The sequence below is a fragment of the Vanellus vanellus genome (genome assembly GCF_965231255.1).
Source record: "Vanellus vanellus genome assembly, chromosome: 1".
Lineage (NCBI taxonomy): Eukaryota > Metazoa > Chordata > Aves > Charadriiformes > Charadriidae > Vanellus > Vanellus vanellus.
Genome location: NC_138905.1, coordinates 5,258,403 through 5,280,781, shown reverse-complemented (window position 1 = coordinate 5,280,781; position 22,379 = coordinate 5,258,403). Strand labels below are relative to the sequence as shown.

Here is a 22,379-nt window from a genome sequence, read left to right as displayed (position 1 = left end):
ATGAAGTTCCTACATCATGTTGGATGGGAGACTTTTCTAAAGGAATGAAGAAGTCTTAATGCTACCAGACAGAGGCCAAGTTCAGAGCAGACAAACAGACTAATGAACTGCAGACTAATAAAATACCTACAGACTGTCAGATGCACAAACATTTACAATTTCTGTATGTTGAAGAAACCAGAAGAGAGATTAGTGGACTCTACACATTTCAAATGAGTCAAATTCTTGACATTGCATGAGGGTTTTGTACTTTACTCGACTGACAGCAAAATCTATGGCAAGCTTGACACTTGAGGTTTCAATTCAGCATTTATGAAAGCATCTATAAAAAAATCTCCACCTCCAAAAATAAATGCTCTTGCTCAGTTAGCAGAAAATACCGAGTGGGATATAACTGGACTTGTCAGAAGAAACTTAAACATTCAATTGGGAACACAGAAAAAAATCAGTCCAAGTAGTAGTGTTTTAATTATGTCATTAACCCCTCAAAACACGTGCATGGAAGCACGGGCTGGATAAAGAGTAGCTTGATAGAGAGCAACATCACAAGTCCAGGTACCATCAGTTTGAGATGATGAGTTCACTCAGGAGCTCAACAATTCAAGAGATGAATGTCACCGACACTGGGACAAAACACAGCAGCGTGTGTTACCTACCACGTAAGTACTGACGGTCTCGGTCACCACGCTCCTGACTGGAGCTTTGGAGCCTCCTGCTGCGGAGACGGCTGGAGAGGGCGGTGGGATCAGGACTGGCGAGACGGTAGCCTGAGGAGGAGGAGGAGCTGGAGCTGGAGGAGGGGTGACATGAACAGGAGCGGGTACTGGTGACGGTACGGGCGGAGGTGTCTTGGGGCGGCTCACAGGAGTAGAATTTTTGGCCTCTGGAGCAGGCACCACTTTGCTGATGACTCTGTAAGACCAAAAATGTGAATTGTTAAGAGCTGATGGGAAAGAAAGCAATGATCAATCACCAACTAGATATAAAGAAAATGTAGAGCAGCTAATTCACATCGCCTTCGAGTCAGCAAAGAGGCTGTTTCAATCCAACACAAGGACTGTTGTCATTGCTACATCCATCCGCTGGACAGGATAAAGCACAGAGCCATTACAAAGCGAACGCCACGACAGCCTGAACCACTCTATAGTCGCTGTCATATAAATATTCTCTGTGGCTTTCCTAAACCTTGTTTCGTTAAGTTTTATTACATTAGCTCAATTTGTGGGAAATATTAGAAAGGAAAGTTAATCAGCTGTGAACAGCACTGATTTTAATCTTCAAACTGAGAGACGATATCATCCTCTTAGGATCCTACATTAGGGGGTTCTCCAAATATTTGCTAGTTTGGTATTTCTTTCCCCAAATGTTTATGAAACCAGCAGTGGATCTAGTCAGGACAAATAAATGACGCACACTATATACTCAGCAGTTAAAATATTGCTACTTACTTGAGTAGCTGAAGTAGACAGGATGTAGCTCTAGTAAATACACAGTATAGAATAATCTTGCCCAGGAAGGGGGATACATAGAGGACCCAACGTTTATTAATGAATGTTGATACACAGTGTTATTGATGTGCATGCAATTTAACGGACAAGACAGAAAAAGTCCTTACTATAAGGCTCTAGATTAGAACCATAAAGAGAAGGAAAAGGATGTTTTAGAAAACAAAACAAAACCTCAAACAAAACACAGGATAGATCTATTTGTTTTACCATATTTTGGTAAATCATTTAACTAACTTATTTATATTTGAATGGCAACTGTGGGAGTGCAATTGATTTGTGACGGGACTGTAGGAAGAAGGCGATTTAAAGAAAGGTTAGGCATTCCAGAGAGGAGGATATCTTAAGAAAGCAAAAAGCGGAGATATCCGTAGGAAAACCATGACGAAAATCAAATTCCGACAACTCCTGAGAACCAGGAAAGTCCAGCTCCACCGTCAATGGGAATTTAACGTTCAACTTTAGAGTTTACTGCAACTCTCTTATGATATTCAAAAGAAAGTATCACTACGAGTGGGGACATTGTCTGCATTTCGAGTCAATAATCCAAGCCACTGTTTTGAGAAATGCTTGGAATTCTCCAGTATTTAATGCTTGGCTGAGATGATAGTGTTTTTCTCCCAAGATACGCCACTTGAACTACTAAAGCAGAACTATGGCAAGTTACAGTAAAACCCGACTTAGTAAAAGGAATGAGAGCAAGGGGTTTGGTATTCCTACCTAACCTGCCAACTGCAGCATCACACCTACCTTCCGAGACCTACTATGAGTGACTAGGGGAAGAAAACCAAGACCAAGGAAGTTTAGAAACCTGCAGTGGAGCAGAAGCTAAAAGGCGTTAGATGATTTTCCATCAGCAACACCGAAGACATTCACATCACTTGATGTCCTCGTGATTGCTGCAGGTACCTAGTCTGGGAGCTCGGGCTCTTTATATGTGTCAGTAAGGTGCCAGACTGTGAGTCAAAGTACAGGACTCCTAATTGATGTTGTCTGTGACTTGAGAAGGAAGGATGTCCTATTACCAGGCTATCCTGGGAGCAACCTACACATCAAACCCAGCCTCTTTCTCCTGTTAATGGGGTACGTCTGAAAATCCGCTGTTATCTCCCACGATGAAAGCTTTCTCTTTGGCTCGTGAACATCCATGGTTCAATGAAAGTCTTAGCACGTGGCTCCCTGGAGCTCCTGCCAGACTGGCCACCCCAACTCAGATGCTTCTTCTGTGCCTTCCTCCTTCCACAGACAGCCCTGGCTCCCAATGCTGAATGCCTAAGACCTTGTTTGGTGGCAACGCTCTCATGGTTTGCAAAGTCACCCTCACGACTTGAGAGCCACCTCTCAATAAAAAAAATAATTCAGCAATCATAGAAGCGAGGAGAGGGGCAGACAGCAAAATATTTGGCGCAGCAAAAGTCATTTGGACGGTTTCAAACATCATTACCCCTTCTTTCCCTGCCTCCCTCTTCTACCCCCTGCAAGTAAACAAAGTCCTGCTATGCGTTCTTCAGCGAGTCAACCCTCCTCGAGTCTAGACTAGGAAATGTATTAGCTAATAGGATTTTAAACACAACTTTGCACACAGTGTAAACACTTTTAAAGAAGTATTAGCTAATATAATTTGAATAAGAGTGACCATGCCCAGCTAACATCTGAAATTAAATTACATAGTTTCTTGGTCTAGATAAAGCCAGGTTCTCCTCCTGAACAGGGTCTTCGAAGCCACTCTGCTAATAACTGCAGAAGCTACAAGGAACATCACATAAGAAATCTTCCAGAACTACAAATATTCATTAGCGGGCGACACAGACTCATTGATTGGCTGCTTTGCTTGAAGTGTGCAATTAGGACATGTTCGGTATATAGGGCAGCTTGTTTATCTTGATTTTAGAGCTCAGTTATCAAAACAGGAGATCGGCATTTCAGAGCACGCTTGGGCCTACCACTCCCTTGAGCTAATGAAGTTCAGAGACTTTAGACTCCAGAGCGGAGAAATGACTGGCTTTGTGCTACACCATTAGAGGTGATGGAGTAATCTCCGTGAGGGTGGTTTAGCCTGTCCTCTGTCCTGAAGAAGGGGCTGCATACATGGCAATACGGAGGTGGGGAGAAATCAAAGGGAAATAGCGATCCCACAACTAATAATTAATGTTACTTCAGACTTGGAAAGAAACCTGATATCAAAACACTATGCAAATGATGGCACGATTTATGAGCTCTGTTTTATAGACAGGAAAATTGAAGCGCAGAGCACACTGCAAGTAGGCAGTGCTCATCCCAGCGAAGCTTCGATCCTCCTGGTACCTAGGTCCCTGCTAGGATTTAAACTCTACATTTGGACACCACCATACGTGTATCAATACCTTTTTCCCAAACGTGCTTCTCCTATGCTTGCAAAATCAGCGCTTGTATATTAAAAGTCTCTATGTACAATACTAAATATGACAAAATTTCCCCTCCTTCCCCCTTCCCCCCCAAAAAAAAATCCAAGAAATCTAAAACTGGGGCTGGATTAATATTTTTTGAAGTAATCAAACATAAATGAACGTCAGCCACCCCCAACACACTCACAGTCCCGAAACAAGAATTACGCTTCTCTGCAGGCTGCTTGCCTGGCACAGTCTCACTAACACGTTCTACACTGAGAGATAAAAAGTCAATTAAAAGTTGTTTTTGAATCAAAATAGCTCCTCCAGAATGAAGGGGCGTGAGAAAACCCTTGGAATAGATGTGGTAATAAGAGCCTCCATAAATCATAATTAAAGGTTACCACTCCTTTAAAAAACCCCCCCAGAATTACTGTAAACATTGTGAATCTGGTTGTGTCCAACCTAAATTCATTTCGGATTTTTTTTTTTAAATGCTAGCAGGAACTGTACTTCTTACAGAACCTTGGTGCTTTTATAATTGAATGCACATATCGATACACCTCTTCATAACGGGAGAGTGAATGAAAACCCACTTTCATCATTACTCCGGGGCAATCACCCCGTTCACAGCTACGGATCCAAACCCAAACAGGATGAAAACGAAGTGTTGGCTTGCAGGCAAAGTGCAAATTCTACCAGGGTTTTAAATGTTGCGACAGGTCAGTTGATTTATAATTGGTTCTAACCGGCATGAGCTGTAACACGCTACATCTGGAGCAAAATGAGGCTCCAAGGTGTGAAATGGTTTCCTATCTTTGGAAGTAATTTATTTGATTTCGTTCTGATCCTTACGGCTGAAAGCCCCATTGACTGCTTCATATAAACACAGGGAAAAGGCATGTGCACCGAAAGGAAATGGCTTTTAAAAAATAGGATATGAGCCACAGGGCTGAACGATTGCTACGGGTGATGAGCTGCAAAAAAATGCTGTATCAGTACTCCGAAAGGTCTAGTAAAAAATCACAGCGATCTTTGTTTCTTGGAGCTCCAAGGAAGCTGTTTCGCATACACTCTGCCTAAAGGAAAAATGACGTTTGAAAAGTCCTGATTCTTTTCTGAACCTGTGACCCATTTTTAAGCAAGGAGCAGGAGCTAAGGGGGTCTTTGGATGTAGGAAAATGACACCATCAACTGCACTGACATAATTAAAACTAGTACAACTCACTTGGATTATTAGAAGTGATATTATTATCTATTAGTATCGATATGAATTTATCAATATAAATTCCTTGATGCTAGAAAGTTAAGTGGTGTAACTATTTTATTACTGAAAAATCCACACCTGGAACTGAGAGTGTTGCACCAGAAAAAAAAGAAATACTCTAAGACTATGGGTAAGAGTGTCAAAACCACCTAGGGGAATTAGGAAGATTTCCATACGGTTTAGATTCTTCACAGATTAGAGGTGATTTTGAAAATTTTATTCCAACCCTGGAGGAGAATCAGTGTAATTTAAACTCTGTAATGTAGACTAATTCCCATGTTACTTTTAGAAAGGGAAATTTAGGTTTTATCTCTTATGCCCTGCTGGATGTTTTATTCTGTGCAAACAAGTCATATTGGCAAATACAAGTTCCACAAATACACGCTATGACCAGCTCGTGCATTTGCAGGGTGCCAAAATGTACCAAACCTCCAGTGGAGCCCCGGGCAATTTTGCAAGTGAAAAGACTCCAGTACTTCAATTTGAAATAAAAAAAAAATAAATAAAAATTCATGTGATAAATTGCCTGCAACTTGATATTCTTCTCTATGAAGGAAAATGAACTTTGAACACTTCTTCCAAGATGTCATCCATTTTTGTGGACACCGCCTGGTCTCATACAAGCAGCACGACTTCCACGTAAGCGTGTTGACTTTCAATGGTGCACATGGACCTCAACAGCCCCTTCTCTGTCTCACCACTACAGCAAAACCCTGCAAACATCCCTTCCTGGGCAAATGAGACTAGTGATTTTGCAGGTGTTGTGTCACCTAATCCCATTCACAAGTTTATTGAGTTTCATTTTAAAGCCAGTTAATCTTTTTGTCCCCACCATCACCCTGTTCCAGGATCTCACTGCTCTGGTGGCACAGCAACCTCTTTTAATTTCCAGCCTACATTCATAGCCAATTAATTCCCATTTGTTTTTGTGCCAACATTGTTCTTTAGCTTGAATAGCTTTCTCCTTCCAAAATGTTTACTTGTCTGATGTATTTGTAGCCAGCAATCATATCCCCTCTTCACATGCTAGACTAAACACACAAAGTTGCTCTCCTCTCCATAACACGGCCCCCCCTGTGCTCCTCCTAACGGTGCTCCGAGCCCTCCTCTGCACCTGCTCTTCCCAATTCATCCTTCCTGGACACAAGCTGCCTCCAAGAATTGAATATAACATTTCAGATGAAGTATCAACAAGTCCTCATATGATGGCCCAGACACTTCCACTGTCTCTGCTAAAATTACCTCTTGCAATGCATCCCACGGTCACACTGGTATCGTGTTGGCAACTCCGTCGTTCTGTGATCAACTAATGATCTCTCACCCACCTACCGCAGCGATACACCTACCGATCAGCTCTTCACGTCGGGCTGAAGTTTCTATTGGTAGACTTCAAACGCAAAGCCTTAACTGCAATTTTTCATTTACTGAATTAAATACCATTTTCTCCCTTCTACTCAAGAGGATCCACTTCTTTCCAGACAATCGTCAGATCCTCATTTGCACTGGCACAGTCCTTCAACCTTACTGCCAACAAAAGGCATGGGTCTTCTACATCCTTCTGTGACAAAATTTTAAATGAAATTATTAAATCAAATCAGTCCTGAAACACATCCTTGAGCGTGCTCAGTAGTAACCTCCTCTCTGGTTAGATGAGGTCTTTCTCTTACAACTCTCAGTTGCCAGTTTGAGCTAGTTCCTTACTACTGAGCAGCTCCTCTGCTACTCTCGTCTTTGCCAGCTTCCCTGTGAATGTCCTGGGTGATAGTATGAAACGTCTTCCTGAAATCCAGCTTGGGTTTGCCATCTTTTATTCATCCAGAAGAGAGCATTCCTTCCTCCAGTGGTAAGACAGATGTCAACTTTATCCCAGCTACGCATGTGCGAGTGTCTCAACTCTTCTCCACCGCAGCTGAGACTTTCCCTTGGAGGGGAAGCGATTTGATCCTGCACCCACTGACTGCTTCTCCGGTCCAGTAGGAATCACTCTGCAGTGGGAGGTGGAGGCAGCTGCTCTCAGCATTGGTGGTGGAAACAAATACATGAGATGCACGGCGAAAAATCGGCCGCTGCCAGCCACATCTCTCGCCGGGACGGCCAACTGGACTAGGCTAACCTAGAAAATCAGTTGCTTTATCAAAGACTGATACCAAGCCCGTTGGCATGGTTTACTTCCGTTATGTGTTTTATTCCATTACTTCCAAGCCTTTAATCAGCTCTTCCTCCAAAATTTGTTTTATAATTATGTGTTGGCTTGCGGGCAAAGTGCAAATTCTACCAAGATTTTAAGTGTCGCGACAGGTCAGTTGATTTATAACTGGTTCCAACTGGCATGAGCTGTATAATTATGTGCACTGCCGTGAACAGCTGTCTAGATCACTTTCCCTTTCCTCCCTTCTTCAGCACTTCAGTTTATTATATTCGTTATTAGAAATAGATTTAACAAACATTGCATTTTAAAATAAAAAGAAATGTATTAAAAATGACTTGTCACCGAGTCTGCAAATTCACAACCCCCTTCTTCTAGAACTTGGGAGAAAGATTACCCCATTCCTTGACTTCAATGCATAAAGGTCCCTATATTTTGCTTCCCAATTCATTATGATAATTTCCACAGCTGCCAATTTACTGCTGTTGTCCATCTTGTCCTAGTTCTCAGTAAGGCAGAGAATGAACATAGAATCAGAAGGAAAGTATTCTTTCTGTTCTTGGCTCATACCTATTATTATCCTTCACCTTCTCCCTGTCTTCATTTCCATGGTCCTCCTTCTTCCCTTCTTTTCCAATTTGCTCAATATCCTTTGCAACATTTAATTGAGCTCGATTTCTGCCAAGCCTGACTTCACCTCCACAGTTTTTTTGCCCTGAAGATGTAACTTATAGAATCACAGACTTGTCTAGGTTGGAAGGGACCTTTAAGATCACCAAGTCCAACCATCAACCTAACACTGCTAAACCATGTCCCTCAGCACCACATCTACATGTCTTTTAAATAAATCCAGGGACGGCGACTCCACCACTTCCCTGGGCAGCCTGTTCCAACGCGTAACAACCCTTTCTGCGAAGAACATTTTCCTAATATCCAATCTAAACCTCCCCTGGTGCAACTTGAGGCCATTTGCTCTTGTCCTACTGCTTGTTACTAGTGAGAAGAGACCGACCCCCACATCACTACAACCTCCTTTGTTACCCGGCATTTTCTCCTAGAGGTACGACGCTTATTCCCAACAGCCTTTTGGAAGGAGTTATTCACACAATTCTGCAGTCATTTCCTCCAAGTGCCTCCTTCCCACAGGCAGCAATCACCACTTTGGAATCCATTAGGTCTCCAGCCCAGCTGATATTTCTAGGTAACTCCTTTGGTTTATGGACATTTGCACTCTTGAAACTGAATTACAGGTTTTCTACTGTTTATTTTTCCATTACTTTAAGTGAAACAGAGTTGTGCCCTTGGCCTCCGCCCTCCGTATCTGTTACACCAGGGTATTTCTCCCAGTAACCACGAACACCTTTCTGCCGATGACTCCTAAATCTCCCTCCCATTCTTTCTCACCATTCTGCCTTACATCTCCGGATGGTTCACCGCCAGTCTGACAAAACAAAACTGAGCTGGTAGCGTGGCGTCTTGGTATCTTTCATCTTCTTTTCTCTCTTATCATCAATAACAAGCTGCTCAGAGCTTCAATGTGAAAACCACCTGGCATTATCCCCTTCTGCTGAGCTCTCGACAGCAAAACCAGAAGCTGGTAAAACATGTTTACGCTAGCGAGCTCTTTGCAAACTTTCTCTTACGTCTTCCTTGCAAAGTGCCCTTTATTGCCATTCGTTTTGGGTAACGTTATGGGATGCGTGAGCTAGAAGCTTGCCCATAAACCAGCCCTACATCGACCTTCTTTAATGGGAACTAGTGTAGAATATGGATTTTATTAACCACAAAAAAAAAAAAAAAAAAAGCCAGTACGGGCTTAGAAACCTCTAAAACTGTAATTTCTATCTTGTTACCGAGACACACTTTTGTAAGAACCAAGCAAACTGGCCAGTCCTGAACTCTGTACAGCTACAGACCAATTGCTCACGGGACAACTTGACTAAATTCAGGTAGGACCACATTTTTCTTTTCTGTCTACAGATGGCTACTTCTCTCCAGCCCTCTCGTCCACATCCAGCTCCCAGGAACCATAACAGGAGTCCTTGGGTCTATATAGTTTCCTCACTGTTGTTTAAAAACTTCAATAAAAGAGTGAAAAAGAAGCACCTCTGTCAAAGAAAAGAAAAAATCCGTACCTTTCTCTTGCAGCCATCTTCTACGGTCGCAAAGTCTATTGTTTAAAACAAATACCCATCTGCCTTTCTAATCTTTCGCACATATTTGATTGGTTTCTGTTGTGCTTCACAAGGGCAGCTGCTCATACCCAGCAACACAAGCAATTCACTTATGTGTCTAAACCTGCCTACAGTATTTTTCTTTTTTTTTTTTTTTAATTGTGGTATACAGTATACAATTTTTTTTTTTTTTACTCTTGAGCAATAAGCAGCAAAATCAAAGAATCTCATGGTAAGTTGTTTTATTTTCTAATGACTCAAGCCTTTTTATGGATTCACTTTTGGAGTCATCACCCGACGTGGCCAGCAGCAAACTGAAAATAATTTGCCACAGCCTACCACTTACCATAAACAGGATGAATAATTAGTTGGGGTGGCTTCAGTAATTAAAAAAACAAAAAAAAAAAAAGAAGAAAAAACTAAGGACTACTTCTGAAGTTGGAAATAACTCATCTCAATGAATAAAAAAACTCTTCTAAATCACCTTTAGAAATATAAACAAAAATGATCTTTTACTTGTTTTGTTAAAACGGATGCGGTATTCTTCAGGCTTTTTTATTTATTTCTTTTTCCGTGTAAAAGCTGCAATCCTGCAGCAAGGGAGAGGCTGGGGAACCTCCACCGAAGTGCACAAGACTTCTGGATGGCTACAAGACCACACATGAGGATTTGACTGCAGGATTGAGGCCAATATGTTACACTCAAAAAGAACAATCGGGAAAGGGATGTGAATCATACCCGAGACAATATCTTCATTAAAATACACTCAGCATTTAAAAAGGCATTGAAAAATCAGTCCTCCAGCTCTTATAATTTAAGAGACTCCAGAACAGACAAATGCAGGTATGTATACACACACACAAACACACACACGCACAAAAGATTTATGAAAGCTGTAAAGATCACTGGAATTCCTTACGCACACCTCTGCAGCCTCCGAGAGGAGCAAGATCATTTTTCATTGCTCTGCCTCCTCGCTTAGGTGGTCTATTGATCCTATCAAAAATGATTTCGCCACTCTACGCTCTTTTTCCGTCTCACAGCAAAAGTTGGATCGACACCCAGAGCGTTAATTCTGTTAACGGTGGGTGAACACGGCCTTTCTCTGCTAAGTGCTACACTGTAAAATAATTGGGATACCCATTAGTCCCGCAATAAACACAGACTTTCGCTGCCCGGATTCTATTGTTTAAACTTTTCCAAACAGTGGTTTTACCCTTCTACATTTTTCTCCCTGAAGTATCGCTTTTTCCCTTCTATTTAATTCCGCAAGAAGTTCTCCTCCAGAGCTTTCTGTTGAATAAGCAACGTCTCGCAGGGTAACCAACACCGCCCACAGCTGCGTCCCACAATAGCCCCATGCTGCTTGCATTACGTCTTTCGGAGGATTTGGTCACGGTGCCTTAACTGCTCCAAACACTGCTCTTATTCATAAAAACGTGCGGAAGGAGGGGCTTCCAGCAGGATTCCTTTACCTGTTTCCCCACCACAAAACAGTGAAATAAATGGAATGGGTCACGAGCTACTTGGCCGGTAATGCAAACCTACGGCTTGACAAGTCAATAAAAAGGCAATCCTTTCCTCCCCGGCCATGGGGAGGGAGCCAAGGCTAGAGGCAAACAATTTGGATTATGCCTAACGCAGGGAGGTTAATGAACCCCATTATTTCAGCTATTGTGGGCAAACACGATGAAGGCAGTCATCTAAATTATCAAAGTCTGAGCAGTTCTCCACCAAATAGCACCCAAAGTTCAAAAGCTTCTTCACGCGGTCTGATTTATCCGTACGAGAACAACCCGATTAAAAATTAAAGCTCCTTGACTATCCACCAAAAATGATACTGTAAGAAGAAGATGCATTCTTGGAAACTACAGAGGGCACAATTCTAGTTTAATTGAAGCTAATAGCAAAGTCCTGTCTTGGATATCTAGCTTTTTTCCCCCAACGCCCAGGGAGTTTGAGCAGTTTTCAAAAAATACATATTCATGTTACAGCAACAACTACAGATGCCCAGTGAGCTCAGCGGAACACCAACACGGTCCTTGCCTGATTGCTCATCTTCAACCGGGTCAATAAAAAGCGTATTGATGGATTTGCTAATACCTCCTTCTTCTCTCCTCCCTTGGTGCCATTACCTTTTTTAAAGTCTGATTGTGTACGTGTGTGGAGGTTTCCCAAGAAAATTCAATCTCCGGAGAGTAAATTTCTTACGTAAATTAAGCCTGTTGCAGATAGAAGATCCATCATTTAGGCATCTGTTTCTCGGAGAACGTTACCCTATAATAAACTTGGTGGTACTCTGCATGCTGCAGGTTAGATAATACAGTTTTACAGAACTTCAAAAATTATGACTAAAGAACTGTTTTACCGCAATTCTGCCGCCCGACTGTGGTTGCTCTTAAAATAACAAATTCTTGAGCAAGTAGCAGTGATGACCCAAACCATGTAAATTTATGAAAAATAAACTCCTCCAATATTCCAGCTGTGTCTCAGATCGGGTTATAGCTTCAATGAGATTTGCGCAACCTACATTTCCTTTCAGGCTTTCACTTTTTCGGACACGTGCTATTTTGCTAACTTATAAAAATATGTGATATGAGCACCTTATTGTGGTAGAAGCTCTTAAATGGACGATCACAGAAACTCAGTGTAATAAACAAGAAAGCAACAGGACAGGTTCCCCTGTCCTCTTAGTCCCAAAAGTATGCTTCTGGGTCACCAATGGTACACACAGAGGTCACATCTACCAGTCACAAAATAATTTGGTCTCTATATATGCCACTTGGCTTTGAGATTCCCTACCAAGGGTGAGAGCTAGCTATGCTTTTGTCATGGGGATATCATGCAGTCAAGTGAACCTCCGAACGAACATAAATTAAGCCTTGGACTGATAATATCCTACCAAGTGATAAAAAGCTTTAGTGGAGTCAATTAAATATCTGGATAACAAAACTTCTTCTATTCCTTAATCCTTTTAGGATTTTATTTTACAATCCACAGGTTATTTAATATACATTTTTTTATAGACACATACATATCTGAGCACGTGTATGTTTTTTTTTGGAGAAAGTTGTGTATCTACTCACTTGAATAAAAACACGTAAGACAAGGGGCAACTTCATTAGAGTGGTAGGTCAGGTTTACAAGAAACACTTAAAATAGTCTTTAATAGAAAGAAGTCTTTCCCCTTCTCCTGTCCGGTTTCCAGGTTCACTGCTGATGACAGAGTTATGATAGAATAAAGTACGAGTCTGGAGCAAAAGTTCAACATTTTAACATAAATTTGGTGACCTGATATCACAAAAAATATAGGTCCTGATTCTAAGTCACCGAAACACTGAAACAGCACCAGTGAGTGGTACTCTGCTTTGTGGTCTGGCATTTGTGTCAGAAGCCATGTATTCTTTCTTAAAAACTGTATTTAAATGTAGAATGATTTTATCTGACAGATCAAAAATTACTACAGCACATACTTTTGCTGAAGTTTATGTCAGCTGTGGTGGTAGCTGGAATGTCAACACCTTACCCATAGGTATGCTTTTTAAACACTTAGGTGTATGAAAAATGATTGTGCTTCGGAAAAATAACTAGACAAAGAGGAACTATGCTGCAATTGAACAGAAGTATTCAATTCAATCATTTGCAGTTGATTTAAAATTAAGAAGTCTATACTAGCTGTGGTTTTTTATTTTTTGTTTTGCTAAAAAAAAGATAGTATCTCTAGTTCCTTCCTATACTAACTCAGTTAGCAATCTACCTTGATAACACTGGAGTGGAAAAAAAAAAGAACAGTGAAAACCCCTTCAAACATATCCAAATCATATCTAAAAAGGTGGTCATAAATATTTTAGAACCCAAGCAAACTAATAAGAGCTAGGCCCATTAAGGATAAGATCTTTTACAACAAATTAAATAAAACAATTTATTGAAGCCTGGACTTGAGATAAACTAGATTTACTAGCTGACCTTTTATTCATTTAAAGAACAAAATTAGCTCTAATTGCATTAGAATGGAATCCAGTAAATTTCTTCTAATGTGGCATCCATGCACGTATTGCTGTAATTGTTTACAACTAAGATGGAAATGCTTTGATTATAATCTACTTTCTTCTTGTTTTACTGTGCAGTTAAAACACTTGCAAAAAAACCTGAAGTGGAACAGTTTTTCCAATATTGGCTCCTCCATTCTTCAGCAACAGTACGTTTTCATGTCTATTAACCTAATGTTATTAATAGCGGTCTCTTTTGAACTGATGTGTGTTGTAAGAATATTTGCACACCAGATAAGCTTGAACGTAGACATCACTTTGAGTCTAGGAGCAATACGTACTCGTATTCACGGGACCAAGAAAGAAGGAGACTTTTCTGCCACTACCATCACTGCTTTGGATGTTGGTCCAAGCAGAGGAGCCAATAAGCAAAATAATAGAGAATAAACCATTTGCTACACTGCAAAGGCATTTTCCTCACTATTGCTGCATTATCTGAGTAAACTTGTGCTGCTGCTGTTGTGCTGTGTTCATGGTGTGCTGTGAATCTCCATTTCAATCCGCATCAAGTGGACGTTTTTTCTTGAGACACCTGAAAGACTTCATGGCCTCACCAAGATCTGTACGTACTTCCATTAAAAGCAATGTTTTACATGAAGTTCTCCCCAAACAAACCAACCTCCAGTTGAACAGCTACTTAAGCACTTCCAAAAGCCTCCAAACAGCTCTTCTCGTTACGAGAGGAAATTGAAATAACTCATTAGCCCATCTAGTTTTTACTCATCGAATTCTATGAATCTACAAAAACTTTTCCCATACCTTTCCACAGCCATTCATGGTATTTTCAAACAATCCCATGCTAGGAAACTCCAGAGACACGCTAACTGAAACACAACATTTCTACATGATAATTACCAGATATTCAGTTCTTCATTATCAGCACAGACGAAACATAAGTTTAACTTTTCTTTAACATCACACAGCTCAAAAGCACAGCTTTCATTTCTGCCTGTTACGAGCTACTTAAAAGGCTGATGATCCTACTACGGTCTTTTCAACTAATAACTTCAAATAGAGGTTGCAGAAGCTTCTGGTATTACTTCAGAGGTCCAAGCTTTGCACGGCCATGTGTTGCTTTGCCCTCAGAGCCACACCAGTCCTTTTCGTAACGAACACAACACATGAAAATTAAAATACGCTCTGAGTTCAGGCTGAATATTAATTGTTTGGGATGAAAGCAGAAGTATTCTTCGGAGCAGGACAGCTCTTACCGCAAGCCCTGCAGCGTTAGACATCAGATCGACATGTGACACAAAACTTCCCAGAACCACGTGGCATAAACTGTATTTACTTGTGGAACGGCAGATTTCTTTCTGGATCTTGCTTTGGAAAACTATGACAAATCCTAAAAGCTATTATAAAGCTCCGTATGTTCTTGTTTGCCATCAGCCAGAAGGTGCAACTGGGTGATACGGCCATTACATCGCGACAACTTGAGGGTGCCGGTATGGTGGGCAGTGAGGGGAGATATTTAAGGTAGAAAAGGGAAGCCAGTAAGCAACTAGAGATGGAATACTAATGACTCAAACCTCACTTGGTTATGCAGCCTAAACCAATCTCAAGGATGACTGTCACGTGGAGAAGATGAAGTTCCCCTCGTAGGCCCAGTACAGATGCTGCAGAGAGCTGGAGCTCAACCACTTTTTAGCATTTCCTACCAGCTACCTCCAGGACTCCCCTGCCCCTCAACGTCTTGGCCTTGGTGTTTAATTCTCCCCTACTTCATCTATAAGCTTTGAGCTAAGTCAGCTTTGTGTAACTCTCATCCTGGAGTCAGGGTTTCATAGAATCATAGAATGGTTTAGGTTGGAAAGGACCTTGAAGATCGTCAAGTTCCAAACCCCCTGCAGGGACACCTCCCACTAGACCACGTTGCCCAAGGCCATGTCCAGCCTGGCCTTGAACACCTCCAGGGATGGGGCCTCAACAACCTCTCTGGGCAACCTGTGCCAGTGCCTCACCACCATCACAGTGAAAAACTTCTTCCTAATGTTTAATCTGAACCCACCCTCTTCCAGTTTAAAGCCATTCCCCCTCGTCCTATCCCTACATGCCCGAGTAAAAAGTCCTTCCCCAGCTCTCCTGTAGGCCCCCTTTAGGGACTGGAAGGCCGCAATAAGATCTCCCCGGAGCCTTCTCTTCTCCACGCTGAACAGCCACAACTCTTCCAGCCTCCCCTCATAGGAGAGGGGCTCCAGCCCTCAGATCATCCTCTTGGCTCTCCTCTGGACACGCTCCGGCAGGTCCATGTCCTTCTTCTGTCTGGGACTCCAGAGCTGGATGCAGTACTCCAGGTGGGGTCTCACGAGAGTAGAGTAGAGGGGCAGAATCACCTCCTTTATTATTATTATTATTTAGAGTTTAAACTCTAAACTCTGCTGTGCTAAGGGTCACAACACCTGAGGTCCTCAGATGGTGGTCACCATTCCACTAAGGATGCACAAAGGACACCGGGATAGAAGCGAGTTTCCCAAAAGGCCATAAACCGGGATGTCAGTATCTCCGACCCACTACGGGCTAGCAGGGCTGCTGCTGATGTACCCATGTGATTTGTAACAAACAGATGGAGTCTGAAGTCCCTTCTTAAAATGTGTGTGGGTACAAGAAAGATTGGGGTGAGAAAAGATTGGAAGCAAAGTCAACTCTTTGGTGCTAAAATACGGCTTCAGAACTTTAAATTTAGAAGTCCTGCCTTGAAAATATGATTTAATTTTCCCCATATAAACACTTGTGCAGACCTTGAAAAAAGCGGATTTTACAAGAATCCATAGCTCCTCAAGGAGGAAAACAGATTTGTGGTCTTTAAAGGAAGAGTCTGTCCACCTGTGCACATTCAAACCTGCACAGCAGGACAGACAACTGTTCTAAGAAAGCAGGAGCTTGTGTACAGCAATCTGAGCCACAGAAATTTTAGGTCACACTCAAATATTGTGAAAGGAAGAAAGCAGGAACAGTCGAAGAGCAGGAAAAAGTCCTGATATTTGGGGTGGGGGTGTCCCATAGAAACCAAGAAGTCCCGTAGCAACTTCAAACCAGTAAAAGTCAGTTACCTCCTGGGGAGGAATAGGACAGCACAGAAAAAGAGAATAATAATCAAAGATGCCAATTAACCTATAAAGTAGAAAAATTAGCAATTAGGAGATTTAGTTCCTAATGGCTATAAAAGAGAAACAACTACATAAGTAATATTTAATGTGATAAATGGAAAGGAAGAATCTGTTTGGTGCTCCTGTTCACCATCAAACATGAAAGTGTCTGCGCCATTAAAAACAACATGAAATACCTGATTAAAAGAAACCCTTCCCATACAACATGGGACCAGCCTAAAAAGCCCAGCGACGCGTGGTTTCCCCAGCCTCTCCAGCCACCTGTTTACGCTGTATGATCTCAGCACAGGGATCATCCTATTTATGCTCATACAGTACAAAGTAACTACTATTTGTACAACAGCACCCGATAATTAGGGAGCTAATGAACCAACATTTGAAATGCGTTAGGTACACTCATGAATAATCATCAACAGTTATAATAAAACAAATGCGTATAAAGGAATTTCCACTGTTATGTTTTAAAGCATAAAACAACTGTTAGCTGAAGAGCGTTATGAAACTTCGCTGTAGGTTACAACTAGGGATAACCATCCATTATGGAAACCTCATTAGATGTCACTGGAGGCAGCATATGAGTCTTTGTAATCCATACCCTAGAAAGGCATGGAGTGGGAATTAACAGTGGGATGGACGGAAGATGATGGGTCCCACTTGGAGAGCAGAGGAGAAAGGGCAAAATGTCCAAAAAAGTTTCTAACGTTAAGCGTTCTGCTTGGTTTTTCATTAGAACGGTCAAAAGATGTCATAGGTGCACGAGTATCATTTGCCACTAACTTTTATGGGTTTCCAACCGAAAATAAAAGAGCTACCGCAGGTGACAGAGGATGAACTGTGGTAAGCGTACACCTTGCAGATGGATTTATTCGTACTTACATCTTGTCTTGGCCTGCACCCACTCTTAATGTCAGCCGAGGAATAACCGGTGATGGAGCCGGAACAACTGGTTCCACCTTTATCTGTACGAGGGAACACAATCATCAATCAAAGACTGCAAGCAGACTCCCAAAATATATTAATTACATGAAAGCACTGATGGAGTTAACCAAACAGAGTGTATTGGCTTAACGAGACAGACCTATGACACACTGATCACTACTCTCTCACGCTTCGTGCTGCGGCACGGATGGTCAGAGTCTGTTGGGAGCTCCCAGCCATAGCAAATCAGAAATACGAATTCCGGGCTAAAAAAAAATCAACTTGCATTTGTACCTGCTCACACATTTTGTTAACAAGTCTTCCCAATTTAGCATTTTTTCTAGAGACACAAAACTCCCCAGTATATTTCTAAACAATGACACGAAATGCTTTGACTTTAGTACTCAAACTTGATAGGCGCTCAGTGGTGTTTGCACTTTTTTCCTGAGATTTAAATTCAATTATTTCCCAGGTTCACCACATAAATGTACTGTGGCCCTCTTGAATCAAAATTAGACACAGAGGAAACACATAAACCCCAAACACCAACACTGAATAAATACTTTATGAAAGTGCTTATCCACATAGATGAAACGGAACCACTGCTTTTTAGTGCAATTAGGCTGAGGATTCTAATGGCGATTTTTCAAATAATCTCAGATTTTACAGTTTACACTGTAATGAGTCTCAGTACATAAGTTGCTCAACTTATATCTGTGTATATGAGAAGTGTATACATGTATATATCTATAGCAAGAGGGAGAGTGATCTCATTTTAAGCATGTGTGTCATGGTATTTAATAAAACAACCACTTAGCTGAATCTGGTCCAGGAACTTAGGGAGACAAAAATAGTACGCGTACACTAAATGGAAACCCGAGCAACTCTCAGGGGGAGAAATCTGTTTTAAAAAGCTTTCATAAAGAAAGGGAGGGCAAACGATCAACTCGAAGCACGGAAAGCAGGGCAGGAGACAGCAGGCCAGAGTGGGAGGACTCAATTAGGACTTACATTGAGGAACGGTAATGACAAAGTTCCGTGCCACGCACCTTGCCCAAAGAATCGGACCTGCTCATCCGGAGATGTCTACTCCAGAGAGAGAAGGGCCACAGCTCGAGTAGTATTTCTGTTTTGACAGAGTTAACTATGCTTTTCACTAAAGCTCTCCACGGATATGTATTAGCCTACTACACAGGTCTCTATTCTTTTGTTTATATAGCACTTTTTTTTTTGTTATGTCATTCCCCTGGAGAGTGGCAAGAGGGTTTTTTTACCTCCGGAACTCCTAATGCCTGGACCAATTTCACTACCACTTTCCATAGTTAAGTCACCAAACTGCTTTCCCGGCACCTTAACCTGTAGCATCATCCACCGGATAGAGACATGGAACCGAACCCTGGGTACCGGAGGCTCAGGTACATGCCTTAGATTATCTTACCTCTTTTCCTGCAGGTTTGGCATTCTGTAGCACTTATTTCAAATACAAAACTTCCCAGGGCAAGCATTGCTACTTAGCTTCCAGCACACAGCACAGACAGACACCCATGTCATCCATCCTCTATACTAAAGTCTTTCGTATTACCATTTGTATACCAAAATGTTCTAAACGATGGCGGTGTGGGCTCACGCGGCAGAAGAAAAGCACATAAACCACTTCTTTATGCTCAGACAGCAACATCGCAGCCTGCCGTGAGAGGAAAACTGGGCTCCGTGACAATCCTAAACGTTATCCTTTGATACGAGAGGAGAAGAAGCATCTTTCTGCAACACGGGTTTGTGCGTAGGGTTTGCGTGACTGGAGCAGAGGGAAAATTAAGGAGGGGAAATCCCGGATATCCTGGTTTTCCTCTGCATCGACGACAGGTTTTTGATTCACGAGGGCAGTTTACTTTGGTAAGTAAACTCCGATGCAGGGATGGCTCCATTTCTCGTGAAGCAGTTCCTCAACTACTTTAGTTTACGGCTCAGTGTATTAAGGTTAGCTGAAAGTGGGTCAGCGGCCGCTTCGTGAGCTGCTCAGTCACTCCTACAGCACGCCCGGTAATCTGCATCGCGGAAAGGGGGGTGTAACTGCTTCAGCTGTCTGTTTTTGGTTTGGTACTGCGTGCAAGGCAGCGCCCCAGCTCACTGCCTCCGCTTCTGGCTCCAAGGGCAGCACCCCAACACTCACTGCGGAGCACGGAGCTGCGGGCAAGCCCTACGGGAAAAGCTCCTCTTCCTCCGTCCCACCATCGAACACTTCTAGCGCGCAGCCTTCAGCTTCTGCTTTCTGCCATTTATGCTCAGTACTGGTTGCTGTTCTGCGTCTTCCAGCAGCTCAGGGCAAAATTACAGGGAAAACTTGACAAAAAGCTTCAACTCCCCAACAGGATGGGACGCACGCTTGGAATCAAAGAATCATAGAATTGCTGAGGTTGGAAGGGACCTTTAAGATCATCAAGTCCAACCACCAACCTAAACTGACAAAACCACTTCTAAACCACGTCCCCAAGTACCACGTCTACCCTTTTTTTAAACACCTCCAGGGATGGCGAATCCACCCCCTCCCTGGGCAGCCTGTTCCAATGTTTAATAACCCTTTCAGTGAAAAAAAGTTTCCTAATATCCAATCTAAACCTCCCCTGGCATAACTCGAACCCATTTCTTAGGTAATAACTACAACAATACTCAAAAATGGAAACGTTACCGTTGATTCGCTCTTTTGTTTAAGTAGAGTGACATTAGAAATAGAAATCTGATTATTTTCTACTGGCAGCGGGAGCTGAAGCTGCAGTTAGCCCACGAACTCATCCTTCAGGCTGCGCTGCCGCCGCCGCAGCGGTGGCGCCGTGGAAGGTCACGTGTCCCAGCGGTGACTTGATCGTTTGCTCTTGCAGCGCAACCGCTGGCTAAAAAAGTCATTGTGTGATCTAAAAGCTAAATTAAGGAAACATGTACTTTTAGGGGTTAAAACGGAAGAGCAGCATTCTGGAGTAATACTGGGAATTGGGGCCAGCAGAAGAGCATTTACAGTGGATTACTAAGCTTCCCAAATCACCAAAGAGGTAAAGTCCAGCAATATAAGACTCCTTTGTAGCTAACTAAAAATACATTGTCAGTGGATTTGTCCAGTTTTATGTATAAGCAATACTTCTTTCACCTGAACTAATACTAGTAGTCATATAAGCCCCTTATTGCCATGTGCTGCATTTTTTTTGCTAATCTTCAAGGATTTAGCTTCTTTGCCACATACCTCAGGGCACCAACTGATAAAGCTCTAACTCTCCATTTTTCCAGGACACCAGCAGTGCGGCCTTGCAAAAAATGAAAATCGCTCAAGAGATTTAAAGGGGAAATTTATTTTTAAAATCCTGACTTGCAGCAAAGAGGTGGATTTAAAAAAAGCTTATCTATCAAGAATCAGTTTAAATTTTAATTCTATCTGGGGACTCTTTCATGCATTCTAGCTTTAAAGTTTATCTTTTGACAGGGACTTTTTGCCAAGGTAATGGGCAGCTTTGTCAATTTAATTTGTCCAAGTTTTTATTACTGTGGAACTCCTTTTCCTAATATATATACATTCAGTCTATACCACAGCGTTACCAGTTTGTGTTTGTGCGTCTGTTATATTTCTCTAAAGCAAACTAGATAAAGAGATTTGCAGAAGAAATGCAAAATTCAGCGTATGAAACCCAAGCAACTCACTGTCTCTATTTCATATACACATGTATTTAACTTAAAAAGAAACCTCTGCAGAAATTCTACATGAAATACCAACAAAACACCTCAGGCGTGAGGGGCAGACAGACAAAATGAGGAATCTGTGAAAGTGTTGCTGCAGTCGAAAACCGAACAGTAAATTAATACGGACGACTGGACCACCACCCTGTCAATCACTGACTTGTCCACAGCAGACAAACGTTAATTCTCCAGATCACCCAGATTCTGCACTGAAAAAACACCTGTCAACGTAAAATATATGTCAAGTTTTGAAATCAGCAGTTTGTTTCAAGTCCAGCAGATAGCACAACAGGGTACGGTGGCAAAAAAGGAAAGTGAGGATATCCCAAATCTGAGCTTGTACGAACTGAGTATTACACTCAAAGCAGGAGGTAAAGAACACCTCGGTAAAACCAGAACTTATATAGTGCTTCCTAATGCCAAAGATAGAGGTTCAGGAAATCCTGTATCCAAGGTTATAACATATGAAGACAATCTCTTGCTTTCCTTCTTTTTCCTTCTTTTTTTTTTTATTACATGAACAATTTAATGCGTATTATAAGGTGACGTGACAAAAAAATTAGAGCAAACCCTGAATTAGGGGAGCTGTTTCTAATGGTATTTCAAATCTGATAACATGCAAATGTGCTGGTTTCATTTCTTAAATATATTCTCAAGATTAGGTGATATTAGAAAGAAGAAATTATCTTTGGCTGATGTAAATCAGTAGGAGTTACAGGAGTGGAAGGAGCTCAACCCACTTGAAAACTAGCTCTCCTCTTCTCTCTCTCAAGCGCAAGACTCAAAATGAGAGGTGACATTTGAACATTCAGACCATATTTTGAAAACAATTTTCTTACTTCAAACAAATTAGAGCAACAAGGGGGCAGTCTTGCTAAGAGAGGATTCAGCAGCTCTTCTGAACACCTGAGATAACCGGTGACCTTGTTTATTTGAAAGCAGCCTGCTCCTCATTTCTGTCCAGCTGCTAATTTACAGGCTTCTACAAGCTTTGTAAACAGCAGACTTTTAGAAACTAAATTTCAAGTTTATATGAAAGGTATAAGGCTGCTGGCCCTACTGGTGGAACTCTACAGAATAAAATCTGTGCATTGCAACACTACATCCATTTGGGGTTCGTGTGCCGT

The 22,379-nt window shown here is 41.8% G+C and overlaps 1 protein-coding gene across 1 annotated transcript in view; it reads right to left on the bottom strand.

Moving 5' to 3' along the window:
- TAF3 (TATA-box binding protein associated factor 3) overlaps positions 1 to 22,379 on the bottom strand; it is a 124,350-nt gene that overhangs the window by 5,625 nt on the left and 96,346 nt on the right. The window contains exons 4-5 of the mRNA XM_082485635.1: positions 17,491 to 17,573; positions 657 to 912 (exon numbers count right to left, since the gene is read on the bottom strand). Of these exons, the coding sequence (XP_082341761.1) occupies positions 657 to 912; positions 17,491 to 17,573 (339 nt within the window). The remainder of the gene's footprint in view (positions 1 to 656; positions 913 to 17,490; positions 17,574 to 22,379) is intronic.